The following is a 26,593-nucleotide window of genomic DNA, read 5'->3' as shown; positions in this document are numbered from 1 at the left end:
TCCTGGACAGCTAAGCAACCATCATCACTGGTTCCATGTGTTTGAACATCTCCTTCCCTGACTCTTCTTCCACTTCATTATCATGATAAAATGTTTTGTTGAAAGATTATCACTTTCTTTGCTGTACTAATTTGTATCAGTGAACATGGTGACAAGCCTCCTGCCTCTGTCACTCATCCCTTTATTCCATCTCCCTTTCCATGAAGAATTACAGTAAATATAAAAACATGTCAGTGGGCCACAAAATGAAAGATGCTATAAAGCAGTTGTTTAGCTCGCCTAGTATGATAGTTTCACCTTCTGGCACGGTCGGAACTTGATTGATCTATTGCCAGTTAACAGGCATTGAGCTGAAAATTCTCCTCAATGTACTTGATGGGGGAATAGAAACAGAAGCAAAATTAAAGCTGGATTCAAGACTGGGACTGATCCCCACCCTATGATTGCATCTCCATAGCTGCAAATTAATATTTTCTTTTAACTTTGTGCTTTTCATTTATGTCTGACTTCACAGGCCAACATGAGAGGAATTTTTCCCACTAAGCCCTCCTTTTGAACTTCTTTTTCCAGTTTTGTGACAATTCTGGGGTAGAATTCTGTTTTGTGACAATAGTGGAGAGGGAATATGAGAAGACAGTTGGGAGTCGAACACTAAAAACACTTGCCTCGTGCAGCTCCAGCCTAAGCCACTTGGCTCATGTAGCTGAGTTCCTGGACGTTTCTTCAGTGACGTACTTTTCTGTACTTGTCTTTCATGTTCTTGGAAAGTCTTAGAGCCAATATCTGTGCTTCTACTTCCTAATATGGGGAGAACAGTCATCTCCTGGGAGTTGAGGGCAAGCTTAAAAATTGACAAAGATCTAAAGGTTGTCACCTTTTGTTTTCAAGGCTTTGTATTCCTTTGTAAAGAAATATCTAGAGAATAATTTCTAATAGTGATAGGCTTATAGCATCTTAGAGTTGGAATGAACCTCAGAAATCTGATCTTCTCTTCTGCCAGACATCCAGAAAATTATCATTCTGTCTCTGCTTGAGCATTGCCAGCGATGGGGAGCTCACTTCTAACAAAACAGCCCATTTGATGCAGCTGTAAATAATTATCAGTACTTCTTTTTAAGAGGCCTTCTTTCTCTTAGTAAATAATAAAAATAATAATTTTTAATAATATTTATAAATGGCAATAATAATAATTTTTATGCACATTATTATTGCCATTTATAAATACTCCTGCATATATTATTTCGTTTAGTCCTCATGAGTTCTTATGTAGCCATATGAAATAGATTATATTGATTTTATTTCATACATGAAGAAACTGACACTCCAGATAAGTGAGTTGCCCAAGGTCACAGAGTTATTAAATGATGTAGTCAAGATTGGAAACCAAACCTGTCAGAGTTCAAGCTTAATGCTCCTTGAATTAAACAATATCTACTAGATAGTACTGTCTGGGCATTTTATGCCTTATTAACAAACCTAATCCATCTTTAACATGCCAGTTCATCAGATAATTTTAGGTAACTCCTATGTTCCATCTAAATTTTCTCTTTTCTTGGCTAGACATAATTAGTTATTTCAATTGCTCCTCATACAACAAGGGTTTCAGACCCTTTCTCATCTTTATATCCTTTTTATTAACACTCTCTTGTTTGTCCAAGTGGTTTACGAAAAGTGCTGTAACAAAGGCAATTTCCATACTCCGAAAGTGGTCACCATAGAGGATCACTGGATTATTTCTCTTGTACATGAGTCACTCTCCTTTTGATATATACCCCATTTTTTTGTGTTTTGGCAGCCACATTGACTACTGATTTAACTGAGCATATAGTCAACTGAAAACCCTACATAGTCCAAATCCTGTTCCTATAAAATTGAATATCTAAAACTCAACACCTTGCATTTATCTCATTACATTTTATCTGAAACTTGTTCAGTGGTACATGCCTGTGATTCTAGTGCTTGGGAGTCTGAGGCAGGAGGATTGCAAGTTCTAGGATAGCCTCAGCAACTTTGAAAGACTGTCAGCAACTTAATGAGAACCTGTCTCAAAATAAAAAAAAAAAAAGTGGTTGGGGATGTGGCTCAGTGGTACAGTACCCCGGGGTTCAATCCCAAGTACTGCAACCAGAAGAAAAAATCTGGTTAGCTTTGACCCCTCATTTCAGCGTGCCAAAATCCTTTTGAATCCAAATACCTTCTAAAATATTTGCTTTCCCTACCAGCCTGACTCTTATGTCTTCCTGCAATCATTGACAGAAAAGTGCAATAGGACTGGAATAAAGACAGAGTGCCCTGCAGCAAAATTTCTGATTGAAATGGAAAACAATTTTATTAGAAATAAATATGAAAATTCAAGGTACCAGTAAGGCCTGCCACTGAGGACTGAACCCCAGTTCTGAGAGCTAGTTTCCCTTGAGGCCTTTTCATGTTTTCTTTATCCACAAGTTTTCTTTCTTGATGGTTAGGCTTAAGTCTAGAGAAGTAGTTCTCTCTGTTTTTCAACTTACTTCCTTCATTTTTAACTTTCTTCCCACCTCTTCTAAGATTTGCAATTATCATAACCAATACTGTTTCAGAGAGATGATGGTGTTAGCTGAATGAGAATTCCAACAGACATTAGTCTTCCCAATTATTCTATTATCCTTCCTCCATTTCAGTTTTGTGTTTTGCATTACAAAACCTGTGACTTGCTAGTCCATCTATAACATACTGCCACAAAGATGTAACTTTCATTTCTCCTCCTTCTCACTCTCATGCAAATGCTCTCTACTATGCATTTGCACTAAGGTTCATAGATTTCCATATTGTGTCGTTTCCCTTTTGAACAAGAGATAGACTTCTGTTACCATAGTTCAGTCATAAGTCCCATCTCATCACATCTCAGTGATACCTAGAGGATCATATATTTACCCATTTAAATTTAGAAATAATTTCAAAATTATAGAAAAGTTGCAAGACTACCATAAAGAATGTCTATACACTCATCACCCACATTCCCCTACTATTAATATTTTGCCCTATTTCCTTTATCATTTAAAACATTCTATTTTTTGAATTTATTTATTTTTTTCTCTGCATTTTTATTGGTATATTACAGTTGTACAAACCAATTGGATTTTTGTTCCATATTCATACATGCACACAATTCTCTTTTTTTCAAAACTGAGAGTAAATTGCATGCATCATAGTCTTTCACCCCTGAAGTCCTCAGCGTGTGTTTCCTACAAATAAGAACATTCTCTTACATAACCATAGTACAATTATCAACTTTAAGAAATTTAACATTGATGCAATACTTCTACTTAAACCACAATTTATATTCCAATTTTGATAATTAACCCAATAACGTTCATATAACTTTAAAAGAACTTAATATTGTCCTTTATAGTCTAGGATCAGGTACTGCATTTAATTGTCATTTCTCTTTAGTTTCTTTAGTCTGGAACATTTCCTCAATCCTTCCTGTCTTTAATGATATTGACTATGTTTGTAAATATTTTTATTGGTTCTTTTTGTTATATATGACAATAAAATATGCTATGACATATTTATAAAACATGGAATATAATTTGTTCTAATTCAGTCCCCTTTTTATTTCTTTATTATACTGTTCCTTATTTTGAGTTCGTTTGCTGTTTCCTCACAATTATATTCAGGTCACATATTCATGGCTAGAATACTGCATAAGGGATGTTGTGTCCCCAGAGTGTCATATCTAGAGGCACATGATGCCAACCTTCCCTTCATTATTGATACTGATTTTGATCACCTGGTCAAGATATTGTCTGGTTTCTTCACCATGTCATTTGTGTTTCTCTTTTGCTAGTAATAAGCAATCTGTGTGGTAATACTTTAAGATCATTAAAATATTCTGCTTTATCATCAAACCCACCTCATCCCACCCCTGTTTTAGTATCAATTGATTTTTGTCTCATCCATTCTTTACCATGATGATAGCAAGGCGATGATTCTTCAGCTGTATATTCCCTCCCACATTTACAAGTTGGCACTTAGTTTTCTATTATAAGCAAGAGTCCTACCCTTTGTTCCTCATCATTTGTTTATTTATCAGTATGGACTCATGAATTCTGCATTATCAATGATTTAGAATTCTTTACTGCCCTTATTTATTCAGATGCTCAATTTGTCCAGCTTTGGCTAGGGGGAGCCTTTCAAGAGGATTCTGCCATTATTTTCATGAGGACTTTCTTGCTTTCTGTCATAAAAAATGTTCTAGGCTTGGGGCTGTGACTGTAGCTCAGTGACAGAGTGCTTGCCTAGCATGTGTGAGTCACTGGGTTTGATCCTTAGCACCACATAAAAATAAACAAATAAAATAAAGGTATTCTGTCCATCTACAATTACAAAAATTTTTTAAATGTTCTAGTCTAATTTTGAACTTATCCTGTCCCAGTCTTGAAATCAGTCATTTTGTTCAATGAGCCTTGGTTTCTTTCAGTGTGAGAATAGTAGTAGAGACCAAGATCTGAATACTAGATATACACCTATAATGTACATACATGTATACTCTGTATGTGAGTCCACCTATATGTGCATACAAAACATATGTAATCATCCCTTGGTATACACATAAGATTGGTTCCAGGACCTCCTGAGGATACCAAAATATGCAGATGCTCAAGTACCTTATATAAAATAGTATAATGTTTGCATATAACCTACACACATCCTCCAGTTATACTCTGCATCATTTCTAGAGTACATATAATACCTGAAGAAATGTAAATGCTATGTAAATAGTTACAGTATTGTTTAGGAAATAATGACAAGAAAAAAGTCTGTACATGTTAAGTGCAGATGCAGTTTTGAAATATTTTGAACATGTAGTTGGTTGATTCTTTGGACAGAGAACTTGAAGATAAGGAGGGTTGACTCTACATATTTTAGATGTCATTCAGTCACATCAATGCCAATTCCAACTCATCCTTAGGAGTTCTTTCTCATGCCATATTTTTATGTTCCTTCTTCCATAGTGGGACCCCTGTCTGCCAACAACATCAATATGTATACTCATTTACTCAATATCATATCTAAAATACTTTTAGAGTTCCTCTGCACATACCACTATAAAAAGAAACCACCTAACAATACTTCAAGGATTTGCTTGTAGTTCTACCATCCCCATTGCTGTGGTGTGATTATTATTTATTGGAAATTCATTTAGGATCATTAGTTCCAGTCCAGTTTTCAGTCTTTTTGTCATCCTTGCTGATTCAACTCAAAAAGGTTACTCAGAGAAGTACCTTTCTTCCCATATCCTTTTAAAAACACGTTTTTATTAGTTGTAAAGGGACACAATACCTTTATTTTAATTATTTTTATGTGTTGCTAAGGATCAAACCCAGTGCCTCACACGTGAGAAGCAAGTGCTCTACTGCTGAGCTACACCCCCAGGCCATCCTCATCCTTTTTCCTCCACCTTCATCCTTTAGGGTAACCAACTTCATTATTTTCTGGGTTTTCTTTTCTGTTGCTATTATTGTTTTGTAAATATAAGACAATTTAATACGTTCTCTTATTTTCATTTTTCCCCTCAAAAAATGTAGCATACTATATATACTCTTGTTTAACTTTTTAAAATTAATCATATATCCTGGAAATCACCCTATATTAGCTCATAGAGAGCATACTTATTCTTTTTCACAGATGTATCATACTACATTGTGAAGGTTTTTTTTTATTGTTGGAAATGTGTCTGGAAGATCATATACTTTCCTCATATTAAAATTTTATGTGCAGTTTTTGATTCACATGCGTATTGGTACATAGATATGCAAGGTCTCAAATGTTATTCCCGACCCTTATCATATTGGCTTTTTATAAGAATCACTGGGTGCCTCCACATACTTATTCTTCTTTCTAGGACAGAGGTTTGCCTCCCATTATGCTTCTTATTCTAATTTTAATTTAGGCTTTTTCTACCTTCCCCCAAATGAATTGTAAAACCCTTTTGATCAGATCTCTTGCAAAACACTCATGACATTATTTCCAATTTCCAAACTCACGAAATTCTTTACTAGAGCTGCACAGAAGTGACTACATTCATTACTCAGTTTCCTTGCCCTTTCCTTTCCAATATCTGGTAGAACTGTGACAGAAGAGGAAAATCTAGATATTCCATAGACTAGAATGTAGTTTATTCTTTTACTGAAAGCTAGCCAAATACATATTTTAATTATTTATAGTCCCCCTTCGAAGTCAATGTTTATAGTTTAAAGACCTTCAAAAGCAGAAATCTAGATCTCTGATATTTTTCCCTACTTGGGAGGGGAAAAGATTCCAGATCACAATGTGTTCTTGGACTATCCAACCCCAGAAGAGTATGAGAATCAGTCAGGAAGGGTAAAAATATGTAGTGTTAGACTGAGATGATATCTTACTTTGATTATCATATCATCTCCTTGACACTTTGAAACCCAGCAAGATTGGAAAAGGTGAAGATGGTTACAAGAGAGAAATAAGTCCTGAAAGCCTTCACAAACTTGCAGAGACGAACACTGTCCTTCACTCCATGAATTGTGAGGTAGTGTAGAGAGAATACTGGACTGGGATTAAAAAGTACCAAGGTTATACTTAGCACTCTCAACAAAAATCTATGATCTCAGGCAAGTCTTCTCTCCATCTTAGTTTCCCATTTGTAAAATGAGGGAAACTCAATGTCTAGGTGTCCCTTCTGCTTTGAGTTTCTATGGTTCTGTGCTCTGCACAAGACTGCTTCACCCATGAAAGACCATATTCAGCTCTTAGAAGAATGGACATTTGGGGTAAAGATCCAGTGACTCCATAAGAATGATGGCTCTGTGTATGTAGTATAATGGTCATCCCTGGGTTATTTGGCAGAAAACTGAAGTAACCTAACTTTTGTTAGTGGTTTCATTCTATGGCTAAAAGTCAAGAGCCTGGCATAAATCCAGCTCTGTGGGACTGAAAAATAGTGGAATCATAAGCCCTTGTTCATTTCATTTTGTTGTCCAAGACTTAAAAGAAAATGAATTCACGTTGGGGGACTTATGATTGAATTTTCAGTGTGCTTTTCGTCCTCTCCTACCTGTTGATTGAAGTCCTTGTCTTTTCCCACTTTACAGGTCTTTATAACTCAGTGGATAGCTGGATGATTGTTCCCAACATTAAACAGAACCATTACACAGTGCACGGACTCCAGAGTGGGACACGATACATCTTCATTGTTAAAGCCATAAACCAAGCAGGCAGCCGGAACAGTGAGCCTACCCGACTAAAAACTAACAGTATGTTGTGATTCTAAAAGGAAAGATCCATTTTCTTCTCCCCAGGAAGGACAGCCTGGGCAGGCACCCGCAAGATTGTGTGAGAGCAGTGACTCTGTGTAGAGGAGCTTTACTCTTGTAGTTTGTGTTTTGAGCAAGAGGTTTGTGTCTATAGGAAATTTGTGGACAAAGCGATACATAAAATAGCTGATTGTTTGGGAGAATGTAAGTGAAAGTTTTTTCTTTGCTTCTCCCTGCCCCTATGCTTGGTGGAAAATTGAGTGAAAGAGCATTAATTGTGATTATGCAGCAAACCTCTACTGCAGAGAAACATATCTGTTAGGAATGCTTTTGACCACAAATAACAGAAAGGGTAACAAACTTAGCTTAACCAATAGTCTTTGTTGATAGCTTAAACAACTAGTGTTTCTCTCTTTCTGGATATATGAACATTGTAACTCCACCTGACATTCGACCACAAGAATGTGATCAAAATTATAATGTGTGGCCCTCCATGTACGTATAATATGTCAAAATACACTCTCCTGTCATGTATATCTAAAAACAACAAATTAAAAAAAAAAGTTTGGGATGGGCATGGTGGCAAACACCTTGGAGGACTTGGGAGGCTGAGGCAGGAGGATCGTGAGTTCAAACCCATCCTCAGTAATTTAGCAAGGCGCTAAGCAACTCAGCAAGACCCTGCCTCTAATAAAATATAAAAAAGGGCTGGGGATGTGGTTCGATGGTTAAGCACTCCTGGGTTCAATCCCTGGTACCAAAAAAAAAAAAAAAAGTTTGAAAGTAGGCAGTTCAGGGCTGGTGTAGCAGTTCTGCAATATCATAAGTGGCACAATTACCTTTTCCCTTTGTGCACTGGGTTATTGCCATGTGAGCACAACATGGCTACTGCAAACTACATATGTCTTATTTCCTTTAAAAATAGGAAGACAGAGGAAAACCATTGGTACTCATGATGGTAATCTCTTCTATCGGGAAAACAAAGTTTCCCAGAAGTTTCTACCACTCTGACTTATAGTTCCATCTTATTAGCCACTCTTGGCAGCAAGGGAGTATGGGAGATCGAGTTAAAGAGAATAAATAGGGAACAGTCATTGTGTCAGCTAACAGCATTTGTCACAGAAGCATTTTTAATAATAAAGCTTTTGCCATACCCAGCAACTGGCCCCTGATAGCAATGCTTTTGTCATATGGTTATAAAGAATTCTCTATTGTGAATGATTCTTATACAATAGAAGTTTTCTCTCATCTGATGATGCACTGTCACTCAAAGATGCCTAATGATATGTTGTTTACATCCCAATTAATGAGGGCAAAAACTTGTTTTTTTGCTGAGTCCTTCTCAGATTTTTTCTTCTGTTTTTGCCACCAAACAGCAATTGCCTAATAAGTACTCCTCACTTTGTCCCCGTCAAACATCATAATACTCCTTTTCTTACAATATACTCAAATCTCAAACCACCTCCTGGAATAAAGTACAAAACATATTTGAGAACACAAGCCTTAGAGAGATCCATTTTAATTTGATAATATATTGTGGTGGGCAGCTCACTAGCTCTCATGTGCTTAGAATATGATTTCAGAAACATACTCATATGAGAGATCCACATTTCTCCTGCAATGGGAAAATAAATGCCTTCAGAAGATAATTTTATCAGGGATTGACCTCTATTTTTATTTAATTGAAAATTGTGTGGCTTCCGATCTGCCTCCTTAATATAGTCTAAACAGCAGCCAACTTGCACTGACCAAAGAATGATTATTGTATCAAGTCTCCACTGCTATTGATGGTCCTGAAAGACAAAAGTAAATCTCTTAAATGGTTCATCACACCTTTTCTTTTTTCTATTCTTTTAGGTCAACCCTTTAAACTAGATCCTAAAATGACTCACAAGAAATTGAAGATCTCCAATGATGGATTGCAGATGGAGAAGGATGAAAGCTCTCTGAAGAAAAGTCATACCCCAGAGAGGTTTAGTGGCACAGGGTGCTATGGGGCAGCAGGAAATATATTCATTGACAGTGGCTGCCACTATTGGGAGGTGGTCATGGGTTCTTCAACATGGTGAGTGGATCAAATTTTTTCCTTTTTTCTTATTACATCTGTTGTTAAGTCTCTGGGGATTCAATTTTATAGCACAACCATAATACCAATAAAGCATGGTTAAAAAGTATGTGATGAGAATCAGTTCTAGAAAATATTTCTATTTTTTTTTTTTACAAAATTATGGAAGATATATTGTGGCAGGAGATGGAAATTACTACACCGCTCTAATTGCTAACTTTTCAAAACTCTAGTGATATCAGAATTATGCAACTATTTAAGGAAAAAACATGCATTCTACTTTCTATATGTCCTACATGATGTCTAGCACAACTCATATGATTTATGAATATGTATTTTTCTCTCCTTTCCATGGTCTCACAGGTATGCAATTGGTATTGCCTACAAATCAGCTCCAAAAAATGAATGGATTGGCAAGAATGCCTCCTCATGGGTCTTCTCTCGCTGCAATAGTAACTTTGTGGTGAGACATAACAACAAGGAAATGCTGGTGGACGTGCCCCCACAGTTGAAGCGTCTAGGTGTCCTCCTGGATTATGACAACAACATGCTGTCTTTCTATGACCCAGCTAACTCTCTCCATCTTCATACTTTTGATGTGACCTTCATTCTTCCAGTGTGTCCAACATTCACAATCTGGAACAAATCCCTAATGATCCTGTCTGGCTTGCCTGCCCCAGATTTTATTGATTACCCTGAGCGGCAGGAATGCAACTGCAGGCCTCAAGAATCCCCCTATGTTTCTGGGATGAAAGCTTGCCATTAAATTTCAAGAGAGCAGATGATTCACTGGCTCTCCTGTTCAGCAGTTCTTCCCCTCAGTTAGTGTTCAATATACAAGATAAAATAAAATTCATCTGAAGCATCCAAAATAACTAGATATTGTAGAGTTAATTTTGTGCATTAAAGCTTGTATTTGAATCAACATATTGCGTTTCTCAGAACAAATTATCTGAGTAGTCTGGGTTCAAGCCATCGAAGAAGAAATTTAGAGAAAGCCTCTGTTGCCATTGGAGAATTAAAAATTCCCAATGATTTATGAGTATTAATTATATTGGAAGGAATTAGGGTAATTATCAGTAATAATGTAGAAAGATACTCTGAACAAGGAGCTAGCCAGCCAGAAAGGGGTATGGTGGTCAGCCTTTCTTATCACATATTACATGTCCTTTTTAATAAAAACCTACAAGCGAGGCTTTACCATAAGGAAAACATGAAAGTATATATAATATATAAAATAACCAAATTCATTTTATATATTATATTTACAAAATAAAATTTTTAATTTGCACATTTGGGTGATAAGTTTACTGGAAGGAAAAACACCTTACATCATTAATTTTTTCCCTAAAAGAAACATCAAAATCAATCAGCATTTCTCCTCTCCCACTTCCATCTCTCTCTTCCCTCCACTTGTCACACACACATACACATGCAATCATGACACAGACAGTGAGAAGCATTCTTGGTTGGATTAGGAGAGACCTGGGGACAAGATTGTACAAGAGATGCTATTGCTAGATAGAAAACTGATCCAGGTGGAAGTGTCCTATGTAGCACAATATCATTGATGATAATTAATGGAGGAGATCCATCTGAATTGTTAAAAATTATGTCAGAATATTTCAAAGAAATACAGTTTTATCGCTCTCAAATATGTACCATTTCTAGAATTAGGCCAAAAAGGTTATATAATGCAGTTTCTTTAGAAATTCACTTTACTTGATCAGTAAGAAAGGAATTGTATAGGTGCAGCAACTATTTGCATATAAATGTACTGTTTTCAGATTAAAAAAAACTTGAAGTGCTTATGAATGCCTGAGAACAGTTTGTTCCTGTTAAATGAGGTTAAATACTCTTTCCATTTGCAATCTTCTTCACACTATTAATTTACTCAGCCACCTTTCCAAATACAAACTTTAACTGTCCTCATCAGCAAAGTTGAAGGGGAATGAATTTTATGGTCTGTGATTTTGTCAATTCTATTGCAGGGACGAGAGCTATCAAAGAGTAAGAGCTTTCTTCTTTCCAGGAGCTAAGTCTGCCCCAAAGAGTCTATTCTTTGGAAGTTGTGAAAATACTACTATTTTGCAATTATGAAGTGATAGCTATAGCTACGATCACTTGTAGATTGGGCCTTAAAGTAATGTCAAACCTTTGCTCGTCTTGCTTTCCATCAGCTTGGTAAAGCTCATTTACTAATTTGTTCAATAAACTATTAGATTCCAGGTAACACACTACTGCCCTGAGAATGCACATAAGTAAGAAAACAATTCTTGCTCTCAAATGGCTTATTAGTCTAAAGAAGAGAGAGTATCTCTACAAATTTCACCTAATAACAGTTAGATATTGTTTGTTTGCCTAACATGGAAAGCAAAACTGATGCAGATACAAAAGGAAGGCTCAAATTTACATAGGTAATGGTAAAGTCAGCTTTCTGGCTTTAAAGACCATATGTATTCACTGCTAATCAGGAAATGAGCAACCTCAGTAAGATTCAGGATTGTTGGCAAATAGTTTACTGTAATGGAAAGCCTTCAGGTTAGAATACCTTTGGGTTAGAATAATCCTAGTTTCTCAGCCATTTACTAGCAGTGTGACCTAGGGCAGGCACCTCACTTCTCTGAGCCTTTGTTTCCTTTTCTGTAAAATAATACTTCACAGGCTGTTTCAAAGATTTCAAAAGATAGCATATGGAAACTGCCCAGCACAGCACCTGGCATTTAGTAAGTGTGTCATATATATACATAGATTTATCTCCTCCTCAAAGCCATTTATTGGATTTTGTGTCCTTTAGATTTTAGTGCCCTGGGATGACACTTGAATTTTCCCACTCTACTTTTGATTGTAGCCTGGACTAAATTTCTCCACCCCTGACTCTCTCAACCAGACTAACACCTGATCTTCTAGACTGGGTTATGGGCCCCTCTTTGGAACTCACATGGCACTCTAAACATTCCCTCCCTCAGAAATAATCACAGTGTATAGCTGTGTTTTTCAAAATGTGGTCTTCAGAACACATATGTTAGAATCATCTTCCATGATTTGTTTGTTAAAACAATTGATTTGTGGACCCCACTACTGATCTACTTAATTAAACTATCTGGAAACAGGTGGAAATGTACATTTTTGCCAAGCTCCTCAGGTTATTTTAATGCACATGAAAGTTTAATGTATAATAATTATCTTCCGTACTAGACTGGGAATGCCTTGAGGGCAAGGACTATGTCTTGTTGTTGTTGTTGTATTTCTAATACTTTGCACAGTGTCTGGAACAGAATAGTTGCCTGGCTAATGTTTGTTGATTGAATGTATGAATGAACAAATGAACAAACAAAATTTCTGTCTTGTACTCTGATGAACAGAGAGGTATTTGTTATTTCCTGGGCAGAAAAGCTTGGTTAATTCTCCATTTTGTCGGTATTGATATTTTGCAGATACATGAGGGCTCATACATATAAATGATCACTGTTATCCTCAAATACTCTTTGGTAGTCATCTTGGGGAACCGTCTTTGGAACATGTGCCACCATTCTTTTCAATAACATTTCAGTTTTTTTGACTTTGTCTTTTGAAGGTATATTTAAGTTGATTAGAGGCAAAAATCACTCAAAGCTAAGCCTACTAAATAAACTTGGAAATGAAGGAGTTTGAGGTAAGCAATAAAGTTTGACTCTAAAGTCCCAACTTCTGAGCCAAATAACAAAGTGACATCTAAGATATAACATAGTTCAAAGCACACAGTAGGGGTTCCTCAAATCCTAGATATTTACTTCAGCAAACTTAAGACTTTTGCAGAATCCTGGCAGTGCCAGGGACCATAAGCAAAGCAATTGGCTATCTCTAGCTGAACCCAGTAGCACAAGTGGAATAGAATCTGTATTTAACATCTTCAAGGAAGGTGACTTAATAAGCTTTTTTGTTGCTTTACTCAATCTATTCTCCACAGCTCTTTCTGCTAGAAAATTATTTTCTGTGTGCAATTTATGCTTCTTTCCACTTTTTATATTGTCTTATTGAAGAAAGCACAAACATGAAGTTTAGCCTGTTTTGAGAATATGAAAGAAATTTTAATGCCACATAGAGGTTCTGGCTATTTACATATAAGTAAGAGTAACTGCATCTGACTGTTTTTATTATGTCATTCCATTCTATATCTTCAGATGCAGTGAAATTCCAATTACAGCAAAATCACTTATACATCATATTCAGCTAAAATACTCTAGGCAAATTTTCTAAGCTTCCATGGTTTACATATTTATATATGATGACTACCTGGATGGAGCAATCCATGGATGGACTTTTGAATAAGCTCAAACATTTGATACCCTTTCTTCCAAGGAACAGAGAATGTGAGGCAGGTAGATATGAACCACACCCACACTTATTTCTAGCTCCTGAAGCCAATTTCAGCCTTGGAGTCATTGGCTGTATTTGGCTGTGTATTATGAGTTGGCCAGACTTATTGCCATTGGGTCAGGAAAAACTGCCCTTTATGGTGTGGTCTGCCAGCTTCAGACATACGCTGTGTTATTGTTATTGGCTAGAATATTTATTAGACTATTGTTGGACTATTTTTTATCAAATGCTTTGTCCCAGGCTTGTTTGTACTGGGAGCTCTGGACCAATAGTGTCTCTCCTGGTGACGGAAATATGAGCATCTGTGAATTATACACAGTCTCATCCCTCTAAAATATCCCAGCCCATCCAAAATGCTATATTATGAATTAAATAAATATATATGTATTCATGAGTTCTTGACTGTCTGTCACTGGAATTTAATTGGGGGAGGATAAATGAATGATCATGGGTTACTGTAATTGGGTAAATGACTTGGGAGAAAATCACTTATCATATAATATGTAGAGATCTGGGCATAGAGGGTCTAGGAGGTCTGGAACTCAAGATCCAATTATGTAGACATTGATTTAAGGAGCAGTGTACAGTATAGTCTAAGGAAATGAAGACATAAAGTCCAAAGAAACATGAGACATTTAGTATTAGGAACTGGAACATAAGGTAGGAAGTAAGGGAGAACAAATAAGTCCCTAGTGCCAGAACCCATTGGTTAAGGTCAGCGTAGGAACAGAAGCCAGTGAGCTGACTTACTGGTAAATAATTGCCCTATATGAGGAGCCTAGGAATATTAGGCAGTCCCTCAGGGCTGGGATTTAAAATAAATTTTAATGCCACAAAGAGGCATCAATCAGATTTGTGGTTGCCCTGAGGCTAAAGGGCCATGCAATGTGAAGTAAACTGGGCGGCCAAGTAGGCAGAGTAGTGACGACTTGAAACAATTGGTCAGACCAAGGGCCTATAGAACTATAGCCCAAAGGTAAGAGGATTAAAACATAAAGGAAAAAAATATAGGAGGCAAGAATTTGGAGTATCAGGTATTAAGTGGTCTAATTTGTAGCCTGGACCAATGACAGATATGAGGTCATTGTCCACAGCCAAGGTTTTAATGTGTATTTTTTGTGTATGCATGTGTGATGTGATGTTTTGAAAGGCCAGATCTGGTCAATGTACCAGAACAGAGAAGACATAGGAATCTTTATCTTACCCAATGTAGGGAAAGAGTCTACTCCAGAGTCTCAATGAAGCTGAGCCTGTAGGTGGGGATGAGGTGGCCTCACTTGCAAGTGTTAGGAGTAACAGAGATCAAGAAAGTTGTGTGAATATAGGGAATGTATGTAGCATGATAGCTAATGAGAATGACCCCTCCACTGTGAATTTGCAGGAGAGGAGAAGGAAGTGGTCTTATAATTGCAAGGCACAATATACAAATTATAGTTGTAACTGGATCGACCTGATTCAAGAAGCATTTATTGATCACTCATTATGTTTCTAGCACTCTTAATTTCAGTGAGGGGATCCCAAGATGAAAAATATTCTAAATACTCATATTGGAGAACCCAAGTCAATAGTTTTAGGTGTCTGAACTCAGGGAGTTATTAGTAATTGAGAAAGGGAGCATTTAATGGAGACATAGGGACGAAAGTGGAAGCTCTTACCAGTGCCTATTATGGAGACTTGTGCATAGTAAATTTTTAGTAAATGCTGGTAAAATAGAATTAGAACCTGATCAGCAGAATAACAAGCAGGCCTCTCCACCACCACTTAATTTCCCCTGGCATGTACTCCTGACCCAGCGTTCCTATAACTGTTTCTTTCCATTATTCTTTAAGGCCAAGCTTCTTCAAAGGGAACATTTAGAAGAGTTAATAAATTAGTCATCAATAATGTGCTAATGGAGAAGTATGGACAAAATACATACCCCTACCAACTACTTACTCTACCTCTTCCTTTTCATAAATGTTAACAAGGACCTTCTAGAGACACTCTTTCATTGTCATTTAGGGGTGACTAGGTAGGAAGGGCAAACTCTGAGTTTTCATGTTTATAAGGGTCAACTGGCAATGTGTTGGAAGACTTGTAGGGAACATAATTTGAGCCAAGAGGAATCCTTCAAATCCTGGAATATAGATGCCAACTCTACTCCTTGTAGGATCAGCCTCATACAGAATCCAAAGAGGATCTGTTACTCCTCCAGCCAAACTGAAAGTCCCAGAAAATTGACTGAAAATTTTCCTTTTGATTTAGAGTGACAGGAAAAAGCCACTATGAGCTACAGCTCTTTGTCCAGCTGAATTTCCTTTGTAACAAAGGAGGGTGCTATACCAAAATGTGAAATTCACAGCAAGCAACTATCAGGCACACAAGGCAAGGCCAAATTCAAGGCCTGGCTGATTCAGCAAGTAACGATAAAATGAATTACTTTTAGTTTCATTGTATTTATTAACAGATGGTTGTTAACATAGTGAAAAAGAAAGCACCAGAAGTTCCATTTTCTACCAGTGCTTCTCCCAAATACAAAAAAGGCCGACCTGGGGCCAGAGGACTAAAATGTGTGGTATGGGATATATCCCATTGCTAAGAAGGCAATTCTAGACTGCAGATCAGTGGCTATATATTTTGTAGCCCTGTTTTGAGGGAAATGGGTCAGGAAGTCTTATACCTCATCAGAACCCAGATGGTGGGAGGTAATGAAAAACTGATGTATACAGTCTCCCAGGGGAGATAGGGAGACAAGTGGGTGATGGCTTTGAAGCATCTCCTCTCAGACTAGCCATCCTCTTGTGCTTTGGGAATGGATCACAGGCAGTCTGACAAGACTAGCTGTGTGTGGTTCAAGTCTTTGTATGCCATACCTATAAGGATAGTGCAACATCTCCATGGTGCCAGAGTGAAGCCCTTCTACAGAGACTTCCTGAAGTTCCAAGTAACTTCCCTGGGGGGGTGGGGGAAAGCAAAAGGAAGTAAATCAGGGTCTGATCAGGAACTTCCTTTCTCCATCCCTTCTGGTGTCCTTCTCTTTTTTTCAACCTCTGGTATAGAGGGTGGACATGGTTCGGGGATTAAAGGAATAATGGGATAATCAAAAAATGCAGGCCTCGTAATGTTCAGTACCAAGGCCAGAGAATCCTAAGGCCCAAAACTTTTCTATCTCTAGCCCTTGGGATTTTTTATTTTTTATTTTTATTTTTAGTTACATATGACAGTAGAATGTATTTTGGCAGCATATACATACATAGAGTATAACTTATTCTACTTTGGATCTCAATCTTATGGTTGTAACATGATGTGGTGTTACCCTGGTTGTATATTCAAGGCTAGGAAACTTATGACCAGTTAATTCTATTGTCTTTCCTTTTCCTCTCCATCTCCATTCCCTTCATTTCCCTTTGTCTCCCGCTCGCTTCCCTTCGTTTTCCTTTGTTTAATCCAATGGATTTTTGTTATTCCCCTCCCCAACCTCTCTTGTTTTGGGTTGGCATCAGTTTTTAAACTATCAATTGAAGTATATGGGTAATTTCTAAGGTCTCTGCTAGGCCTAACTGGATTTCCATAAATGCAAATTTAGTGAATGTACTGATAGAAGCCTAATCTGCACACCTGCCCCAAGAAGGTTGGGACATTAAGGTAGATCATGGGGAATCCTATGACCACAACAGAGAGACAGATGGCATTGCCTTTACTTAGGACCTCTGTCAGATTTCCTTTTGAACTGACTATCCTCCCCCATACTCACTTACTTCACTTGGAACTCCCTTGCCAATCTCTCCCACTTATATTTGCACCATTAGTTTTCGTTTTTCACTTCAGACCTCTCCCCCCATCCTGCTTTACTCACTGACTGCACAAGATGCAAATACTGCTCTAGCTAGTCATGTCTCACTGTCAAATTTCACGATCTTCCATTTGTCAGTGTAGGAAATTGTTAAAGGTATTCCACTTTCCAAGAGCAGAACAGGTCATTTGATGTAGCAACCAACAGGGGTCCTGTGGACCACCTTCCCAGTCATTGGCCTTTCCCTATCCCTCAGCCAAACTTCCACAAATACACCCCTTATCTGACTGAGGAACAGGGTCTTGGTCTAGCCACTAGCCCAAGTTATCATTCAATCGTCTATCTATTCATTCAACAAGTTATTTGTGGATAGTCTCTTTGCGTTAGGTGCTTGAGTTCAGTTATGAGTAAGACACAAAGTCCTTGCCCTCATAAAACTCATGATCTAATAGAGGCAGATGATCAACAAACAAGCACTTTTATAATCACTAATGGGTTGCTTACAATGTGCTTGACGCTATGCTAAGTTCTTGAGATGCAGTGACTTATTTTATCCATTCAGCAAGCATATGTGAAAAAGACTATTATTACTTCCCTAGAGCAGGAATAAATAGTTAATCCCTGCATCCTGTGCCCAGACCAGCAGATTCCTAGATGCTTGGCGAACTGCAGGCAAAGATGTTAGCCATAGTTGCCTTTGGCACGAGGTATCAAGTTTAAGAAGGAAATCACCTAGCCCAGGAGCTTCTGGGGGCAGGGTTGAGCAGGAAGGATTTCCAGGTAGTCGCTAGACATCCTCAAAATCTCCCCGGAGCTGTTTCCCCACTCTCATTTTCCTCCCCTTTCTCTCCCGCTCCCCAGTGCCCCACCCCCTTACAGCCCGGTCCCTCCCTCTGGGCCGCCTCCTCCCTGAGTCATTTCCCCTTCCCCGCCCCAAAGACTTTTGCTCTCTCTCCGAATCCCTTCCCCGCTGGCAGGAAGTAAAGAAGGGCAAACTGGCTTTGGGAACCAGGTGCATGCTTTCAGCAGCGAGGATGAGAAACGACTCCTCGCTCCCGGATTCCGAAGGACCGAAATAGAGGAAGTTCCCGGAGGCCGTTCTGCTGACGTTCCTGACGTCCCTGTCGTCTGAAGGCCTGGTGGCTGACTGTGGGAGTTGCCATAACCCCCCCTTCCCCCACTGTCTCCTGGGACTGGATTGAAGCAGCGGTCCAGTCCCACAGGCCTGCGGAGTTGCGGTGGGTTCGGGTGGGGTGAGCTCAGCGCGCTGGGGAGGGACCTCACTGTTGTGGAAGCTGGAGGGCAGGACGGGTCGGCCCCAGAAACCAGCCATTGCAAGGGAGTGGTGGGGAAAGGTCCCGAAGATGCTGGTGGGAATGGGGGCGTGTGCAAGGGGGCCAGTAGGTGTGGTGAGTGGGAAATGCATGTGCGCGGAGGGATGTGGGGAGGTGGGTGCTTAGGTGTGGAGGCGCCTGTGTGCGGGGACATGTATGTATGTGTGGAAATGTGTGGTGGTGATGTGAATGTACAGTGATTTATACAGGTGCGTATGGAGACTTAGGTATGTTCCTTCGTGGAGAGTGTGTATTGGAATTTCTGGGGGCGCTTGTGTGACTGTGTATGTGTATGGAACTGTGTGAGGCAATTTATATGCGTGCACCTGGTGCGTGCGCGGGGGTGCGTGCGTGTAGGCGTTGGGGTGGGGGGGGTAGAGGTGAGAACCGAAAAGAAAGCTGACCTACACAGCAGGAGCAGGGACTGACACTGCTTGTGCGCACAGGCCTGACCTAGGTAAAGATGTCACAAAACCTCTGGCTGACAGAGCTTGAAGTCATGATTCTCAATATTTTATGGGGGTGGGGGAGTGGGTGGGAGGGTGGACATGCACCTATTGGAAATCTGGGAAAAACTCTTGACCGTCTCCTAAAAGAAAAAAAAAAGGTCTGCAATTTGCATATAACTGTACAGGGTTCGTGGGCCCCCTGTATGACCATTTCTGGACTCCAGATTATGATCTTAAGGGGAAGAGCAGATCCAAATAGGTTACTTTGATACTTGTCATTGTATGTTTTGATTTCGTGAGAGCAGAAATGAAGCATGACTGAGCTGTTCTCTAATCTTTCTGTGGTCCAGTTCTTGGCTTGCTGTGGTTTACACACTAGGTGTGCTGCTCCTGTGGGACATACTGCCCTCAGAATGAGGGGGAGGTTAAAAAACATGATCACTCCTCTGAGTAAGCTTGAGGAGACCTGATTGTGATACATTGTATGCAAAACGCTCCCTGAGCCAGTCATGGGGTATCACTAGCTTTAGTGCTTTGCTTTTCAATTTTTGCTAAGTAAGTTTGGAGCAAAGATTTTCCGTGCTTCCCTACGGTACCCCTCTCCCTAATTCTGGACAGGCAGTGGGTAATGTGAAAAGTAGGAATCTAAATTTGGGACTTTGTTGGGTGACTAGGAGACAGCAGACTTGGATTCTGATCCCATCCTTACCATTAACTGTGTATAAACCTAAGTAGTTTTCTTGATCTTCCCATGCCTCACTTTCCTCTTCTATAAAATGGGATAGTAGCTCATGGGGTAGCTGAAAGTATAAATATGACTATAATGAATTCCCAGCACAATGCCTTTAACAAATGGCAGCATACCTAGAAACATGCATATATATGTATACAGTGGTCTGTACGAATCCTGGGAGAATTGGCTCCAGGGACCCCAGTGGATACAAAAATTCTCAGATATACAAGTCCCTTATACAATAAAATGGTGTTATATTTGCATGTAACCTATGCATACCCTCCCATGTACCTTAAATCATCTCTAGAGTATAGTGCCTGATGCAATGTAAATGCTATGTAAATAGGTTTTATGCTGTAATAAGGAATAATAATGAGGAAAAGAGCAGTGAAGCTGTTAACAACAGAGTGTTTGAAGTCAAATTGAAGTGATACACCTTGGCACCAGACTGGATAGGGAGTGAAGCTGCAGTGGTTTAGATCTGGAATGGCCCCTAAGGGTTCAAGTGTTAAAGGCTTTGGTTGCTGGCCTGTTGTGATGGAACCTGTAGGAGGTTCAGATACAGCAACCCCCTCCCCCACCCCACCTGCCCCGACCACCTGCCCCGACTTCTGGGGATTGAATTCAGGACCTCACAGCTGCTAGGCAAATGCTCTACCACTGAGTCACATCTCCAACCCAGTACAGGCTTTTTAAAAATATATTTCTTAGTTGTAGATGGACACAATACCTTTATTTTATTTACTTATTTTTATGTGGTGCTGAGGATCAAACCCAGTGCCTCACACATGCTAAGCAAAGGCTCTACCACTAAGCTACAACCCCAGCCCCTAGTACAGGTTTTTAAAAGAATAGTTTCAATCCTTGATTAGTTAAATGCACAGATGTGGAACCCATTAATAAGGAGGGCTGACTGCATAAATATACACATATAAAATATATAATATGTATATTTCCGAAGAAGTTAAGGTAAACATTTTATTCTGAGAGAAGGTATTGAATTGATTTCATTTTGGTTTATTCTAGGCACTCCTAATTGTGCATCCTCAGCCAAAGTCAACTTGGGTTCAGCCTGTAAAGTCACGCACCTGAAGTAAGTGGGATTTTATTTTGAATTGTTTGCAATGTTCAGGTTCACCATTAATTCTTACCTGAATTGCTGTTTTGGTTTCCAACACTTCACATTTGTCTGCTTTCCTCTCCTACATTCCTCAATTGTACCCTACTCCACCACTGTCTACCTGTGTCACTTTTTTATAAATTGCTTGTTTAAGTACTTTTCCTTATTTGTAAAAGGGATCAATGATGTCATTTACCATGTATAGATTTTGTGAGGAGTAGAAGAGATTTTTATGATGCCTGTAGATTGGCCCCATAGTAATTGCTCAATAAATGGTAGAGTAAAAATGGTAAGAGCAGTGACACTGCTAACAAGAGTGGTTGAAGTGGTACATTATGGCACCTATACTGGGTAGGGAGTGAAATTGGTATGGTTTGGATCTGGAATGTCCCCTAAGGGCTCATATGTTTTTTTTTTTTTTTCTCATCTTTTTTCTAAATTTATTTTTATTGTAAACAAATGGGATACATGTTGTTTCTCTTTGTACATGGAGTAACAGCATACCATTTGCATATTCATAAATTTACATAGAGTAATGATGTTTGATTCATTCCATTATTTTTTCCTTCACCTCTCTTTTCCCTCTATACGGTCCCTCCTTCCTCCATTCTTGTCCCACTCCCACCCCCCATTAAGTGTCATCATCCGCTTATCAGTGAGATCATTCCTCTTTTGGATTTTTGAGATTGGCTTATCTCACTTAACATCATATTCTCCAATTTCATCCATTTGCCTGCAAATGCCATAATTTTATTATTCTTTATAGCTGAGTAATATTCCATTGTATATATATATACCACAGTTTCTTTATCCATTCATCAATTGAAGGGCATCTAGGTTGGTTCCACAATCTGGCTATGGTGAATTGAGCAGCTATGAACATTGATGTGGCTGTATCTCTGTAGTATGCTGATTTTAAGTCCTTTGGGTATAGGCCGAGGAGTGGGATAGCTGGGTCAAATGGTAGGTCCATTCCAAGTTTTCTAAGGAATCTCCACACCGCTTTCCAGAGTGGCTGCACTAATTTGCAGTCCCACCAGCAATGTATGAGTGTACCTTTTTCCCCACATCCTCTCCAACACTGATTGTTGCTTGTGTTCTTGAAAATTGCCATTCTAATTGGGGTGAGATGGAATCTTAGTGTAGTTTTGATTTGCATTTCTCTTATTACTAAAGGTGTTGAACATTTTTTCCTTATCTGTTGATTGCTTGTACATCTTCTTCTGTGAAGTGTCTGTTCATTTCCTTAGCCCATTTGTTGATTGGGTTATTTGTATTCTTGGTGAAGAGTTTTTTGAGTTCTTTATATATTCTGGAAATTAGTGCTCTATCTGAAGTATGAGAGGCAAAGATATTCTACCACTCTGTAGGCTCTCTCTTTGCATTGCTGATAGTTTCCTTTGCTGAGAGAAAGCTATTTAGTTTGAATCTATCCCAGTTATTGATTCTTGCTTTTATTTCTTGTGCTATGGGAGTCCTGTTAAGGAAGTCTGATCCTAAGCCAACAAGGTGAAGATTTGGACCTACTTTTTCTTCTATAAGATGCAGGGTCTCTGGTCTGATTCCGAGGTCCTTGATCCATTTTGAGTTGAGTTTTGTGCAGGGTGAGAGAGAGGGGTTTAGTTTCATTCTGTTGCATATGGATTTCCAGTTTTCCCAGCACCATTTGTTGAAGAGGCTATCTTTTCTCCATTGCATACTTTTGGCACCTTTGTCTAGTATTAGAAAATTGTATTTATTTGGGTTTGTGTCCGTGTCCTCTATTCTGTACCATTGTTCTACCTGTCTATTTTGGTGCCAATACCATGCTGTTTTTGTTACTATTGCTTTGGAGTATAGTTGAAGTTCTGGTATTGAGATACCCCCTGTTTCATTCTTCCTGCTAAGGATTGCTTTAGCTGTTCTGGGTTTCTTATTCTTCCAGACGAATTTCATGATTGCTTGCTCTATTTCTGTAAGGTACATCATTGGGATTTTAATTGGAATTGCATTGAATTTGTATAGCACTTTTGGTAGTATGGCCATTTTGACAATATTAATTCTGCCTCTCCAAGAACACGAGAGATCTTTCCATCTTCTAAGGTCTTCCTTAATTTCTTTCTTCAGCGTTTTGTAGTTTTCATTGTAGAGATCTTTTACCTCTTTGGTTAGATCGATACCCAAGTATTTTATTTTTTGGGGGCTATTGCAAATGGAGTTGTTTTCCTCATTTCCCTTTCAGCTGTTTCATCGCTTGCATATAAAAATGCTGTGGATTTATGCATGTTGACTTTATAGCCTGCTATTTTGCTGAATTCATTGATGAGGTCTAGAAGTTTTCTGGAGGAGGTTTTTGGATCCTCTAAATATAGAATCATGTCATCCACAAATAGTGACAGCGTAAGTTCCTCTTTTCCTATTCGTATCCCTTTAATTTCTTTAGTCTGCCTAATTGCTCTGGCTAGAGTTTCGAGGACAATGTTGAATAGAAGTGGTGAAAGAGGACATCCCTGTCTTGTTCCTGTTTTTAAAGGGAATGGTTTCAGTTTTTCTCCATTAAGAATGATGTTGGCCATGGGCTTAGCATAAATAGCCTTTACAATGTTCAGGTATGTTCCTACTATCCCTATTTTTTCTAGTGTTTTCAGCATGAAGGGGTGTTGTATATTGTCAAATGCTTTTTCTGCATCAATTGAAATAACCATATGATTCTTATCCTTAAGTCTACTGACATGATGGATTACGTTTATTGATTTACAGATGTTAAACCATCCTTGCATTCCAGGAATGAACCCCACAGGAATGATCGTGGTGCACAATTTTCTTAATATGTTTTTGGATACGGTTTGCCAATATTTTGTTAAGGATCTTTGCATCTATATTCATCAAGGGTATTGGTCTAAAATTTTCTTTCCTCAATGTGTCTTTTCCTGGTTTGGGTATGAGGGTGGTATTAGCTTCATAGAATGAGTTCGGTAGGGTACCCTCCTTTTCTATTTCCTGGAATACTTTGAGAAGTATTGGAATGAGTTCTTCTTTGAAGGTCTTGTAGAACTCGGCTGAGAATCTGTCTGGTCCTGGGCTTTTCTTGGATGGTAGATTTTTAATGGCTTCTTCTATTTCATTGCTTGATATTAATCTGTTTAGATCGTGTATGTCCTCCTGGTTCAGTTTGGGAGGAGCATATGTCTCTAGAAATTTGTCAATGTCTTCGGTACTTTCTATTTTGTTGGAATACAGATTTTCAAAGTGGCTTCTCATTATGTTCTGTATCTCATTGGTGTCTGTTGTGATATTTCCTTTTGCATCATGTATTTTAGTAATTTGAGTCTTCTCTCTCCTTCTCTTTGTTAATGTGGCTAAGGATTTATCTATTTTGTTTACTTTCTCAAAGAACCAACTTTTTGTTATGTCAATTTTTTGAATAGTCTCTTTCGTTTCAATTTCATTGATTTCAGCTCTGATTTTAATTATTTCCTGTCTTCTACTACTTTTGCTGTTATTCTGTTCTTCTTTTTCTAGGGCTTTGAGCTGTAATGTTAGGTCATTTAGTTGTTGACTTTTCATTCTTTTCTGGAATGTGCTCCATGCAATGAATTTTCCTCTTAGTACCACTTTCATAGTGTCCCAGAGATTTTGATATGTTGTATCATCATTCTCATTGACCTCTAAGAATTTTTTAATCTCCTCCCTGATGTTTTTTGTTATCCATGTTTCATTCAATAGCATATTATTTAGTCTCCAAGTGTTGGAGTAATTTCCTTTTTTTACTTTGTCATTGATTTCTACTCTCAGTCCATTATGATCTGATAGAACACAAGGCAGTATCTCTATTTTTTTGCATTTCCTAAGGGCTGCTTTGTGGCATAACATATGGTCTATTTTCGAGAAGGTTCCATGTGCTGCTGGGAAGAAAGTGTATCCACTCGTTGATGGATGGAATATTCTATGTATGTCTATTAAGTCTAGGTTATTGATTGTGTTATTGAGTTCTATGGTTTCTTTGGTTATATTTTGTTTGGAAGATCTATCTAGTGGTGACAGTGGTGCATTAAAGTCACCCAGAATTATTGTGTTGTGGTCTATGTGATTCTTCAAATTGAGAAGGATTTGTTTGATGTACAGGGATGCACCATTGTTTGGGGCATAAATATTTACTATCGTTATGTCTTCCTGATTTATGGTTCCCTTAAGCAGTACGAAATGTCCTTCTTTATCCCTTCTGACTAACTTTGGCTTGAAGTCCACTTTATCTGATATAAGGATGGAAATCCCCGCTTTTTTACTGGGTCCATGTGCATGGTAGGTTTTTTCCCATCCTTTCACCTTTAGTCTGTGGGTATCTTTTTCTATGAGATGAGTCTCTTGCAGGCAGCATATTGTTGGGTCTTTCTTTTTAATCCATTCTGCCAGTCTATGTCTTTTGATTGATGAGTTTAGGCCGTTAACGTTCAGGGTTATTATTGAGAAATGATTTGTATTCCCAGTCATTTGGCTTATTTTTGTTTTTTAAGTTGGCTTGGTTTCTCCTTTGAGTGGTTTTTCTCTAAGGTAGTTCCTCCCTTTGCTGACCTCCATTGTTGCTTTCATTTCTTCCTCATGGAATATTTTGTTGAGAACATTCTGTAGTGCAGGCTTTCTATTTGTAAATTCTTTTAACTTTTGTTTATCATGGAAGGATTTTATTTCATCTTCAAATCTGAAGGTTAGTTTGGCTGGGTATAGGATTCTTGGTTGGCAACCATGTTCTTTCAGAGCTTGAAATATGTTGTTCCAGGCCCTTCTAGGTTTTAGAGTCTGGGTTGAGAAGTCTGCTGCTATCCGTATTGGTCTCCACCTATATGTAATCTGATGCTTTTCTCTCGTGGCCTTCAAAATCCTATCTTTATTTTGAATGTTAGGCATTTTCATTATAATGTGCCTTGGTGTTGATCTGTTGTGATTCTGTGCATTTGGTGTTCTGTAAGCCTCTTGCATTTGATATTCCATTTCATTCTTCAGGTTTGGGAAATTTTCTGATATTATTTCATTGAATAGGTTGTTCATTCCTTTGTTTGTATCTCTGTGCCTTCCTCAATCCCAATAATTCTTAAATTTGGTCTTTTCATGATGTCCCATAGTTCTTGGAGATTCTGTTCATGATTTCTTACCATCTTCTCTGTTTGGGTGACTTTATTTTCAAGATTAAATATTTTGTCTTCATTGTCTGTGGTTCTGTCTTCCAAGTGGTCTAGTCTGTTGGTGATGCTTTCCATTGAGTTTTTTATTTGGTTTATTGTCTCCTTCATTTCAAGGATTTCCGTTTGTTTTTTTTTTTTAGAATCTCTATCTCTTTGTTGAAATGATCTTTTGCTTCCTGCAGGTGCTCTTTCAGCTTATTGGTATTATCATTCATTGCCTGCATTTGCTCTCTTATCTCATCATTTGCTTCGCAAATCATCTTAATCATGTATAATCTGAAGTCCGTTTCTGACATTTCTTCTAACATACTGTCATCAGATTCTATTACTATAG

The 26,593-nt window shown here is 38.3% G+C and overlaps 1 protein-coding gene across 10 annotated transcripts in view; it reads left to right on the top strand.

Moving 5' to 3' along the window:
* MID2 (midline 2) overlaps positions 1–26,593 on the top strand; it is a 148,826-nt gene that overhangs the window by 74,495 nt on the left and 47,738 nt on the right. For 5 of the 10 annotated variants that reach the window (XM_079124403.1, XM_079124400.1, XM_079124404.1 and 2 more), the window contains exons 1-2: positions 10,095–18,702; positions 21,007–21,073. Coding sequence is in view for 4 of the 10 variants with exons in the window: in XM_079124409.1 (XP_078980535.1) it covers positions 7,107–7,268; positions 9,126–9,333; positions 9,697–10,099 (773 nt within the window). In the remaining 6 variants the exon portion in view is untranslated. Of the gene's footprint in view, positions 1–7,106; positions 7,269–9,125; positions 9,334–9,696; positions 18,718–21,006; positions 21,075–26,593 lie in introns of those variants that run through there. The other 5 variants (XM_079124409.1, XM_079124408.1, XM_079124406.1 and 2 more) reach the window with 2 other exon arrangements.

This window comes from Sciurus vulgaris (genome assembly GCF_902686455.1).
Source record: "Sciurus vulgaris genome assembly, chromosome: X".
NCBI lineage: Eukaryota > Metazoa > Chordata > Mammalia > Rodentia > Sciuridae > Sciurus > Sciurus vulgaris.
The sequence above is the reverse complement of the archived record's forward strand: the minus strand, read 5'-3'. Positions and strand labels throughout refer to the sequence as shown.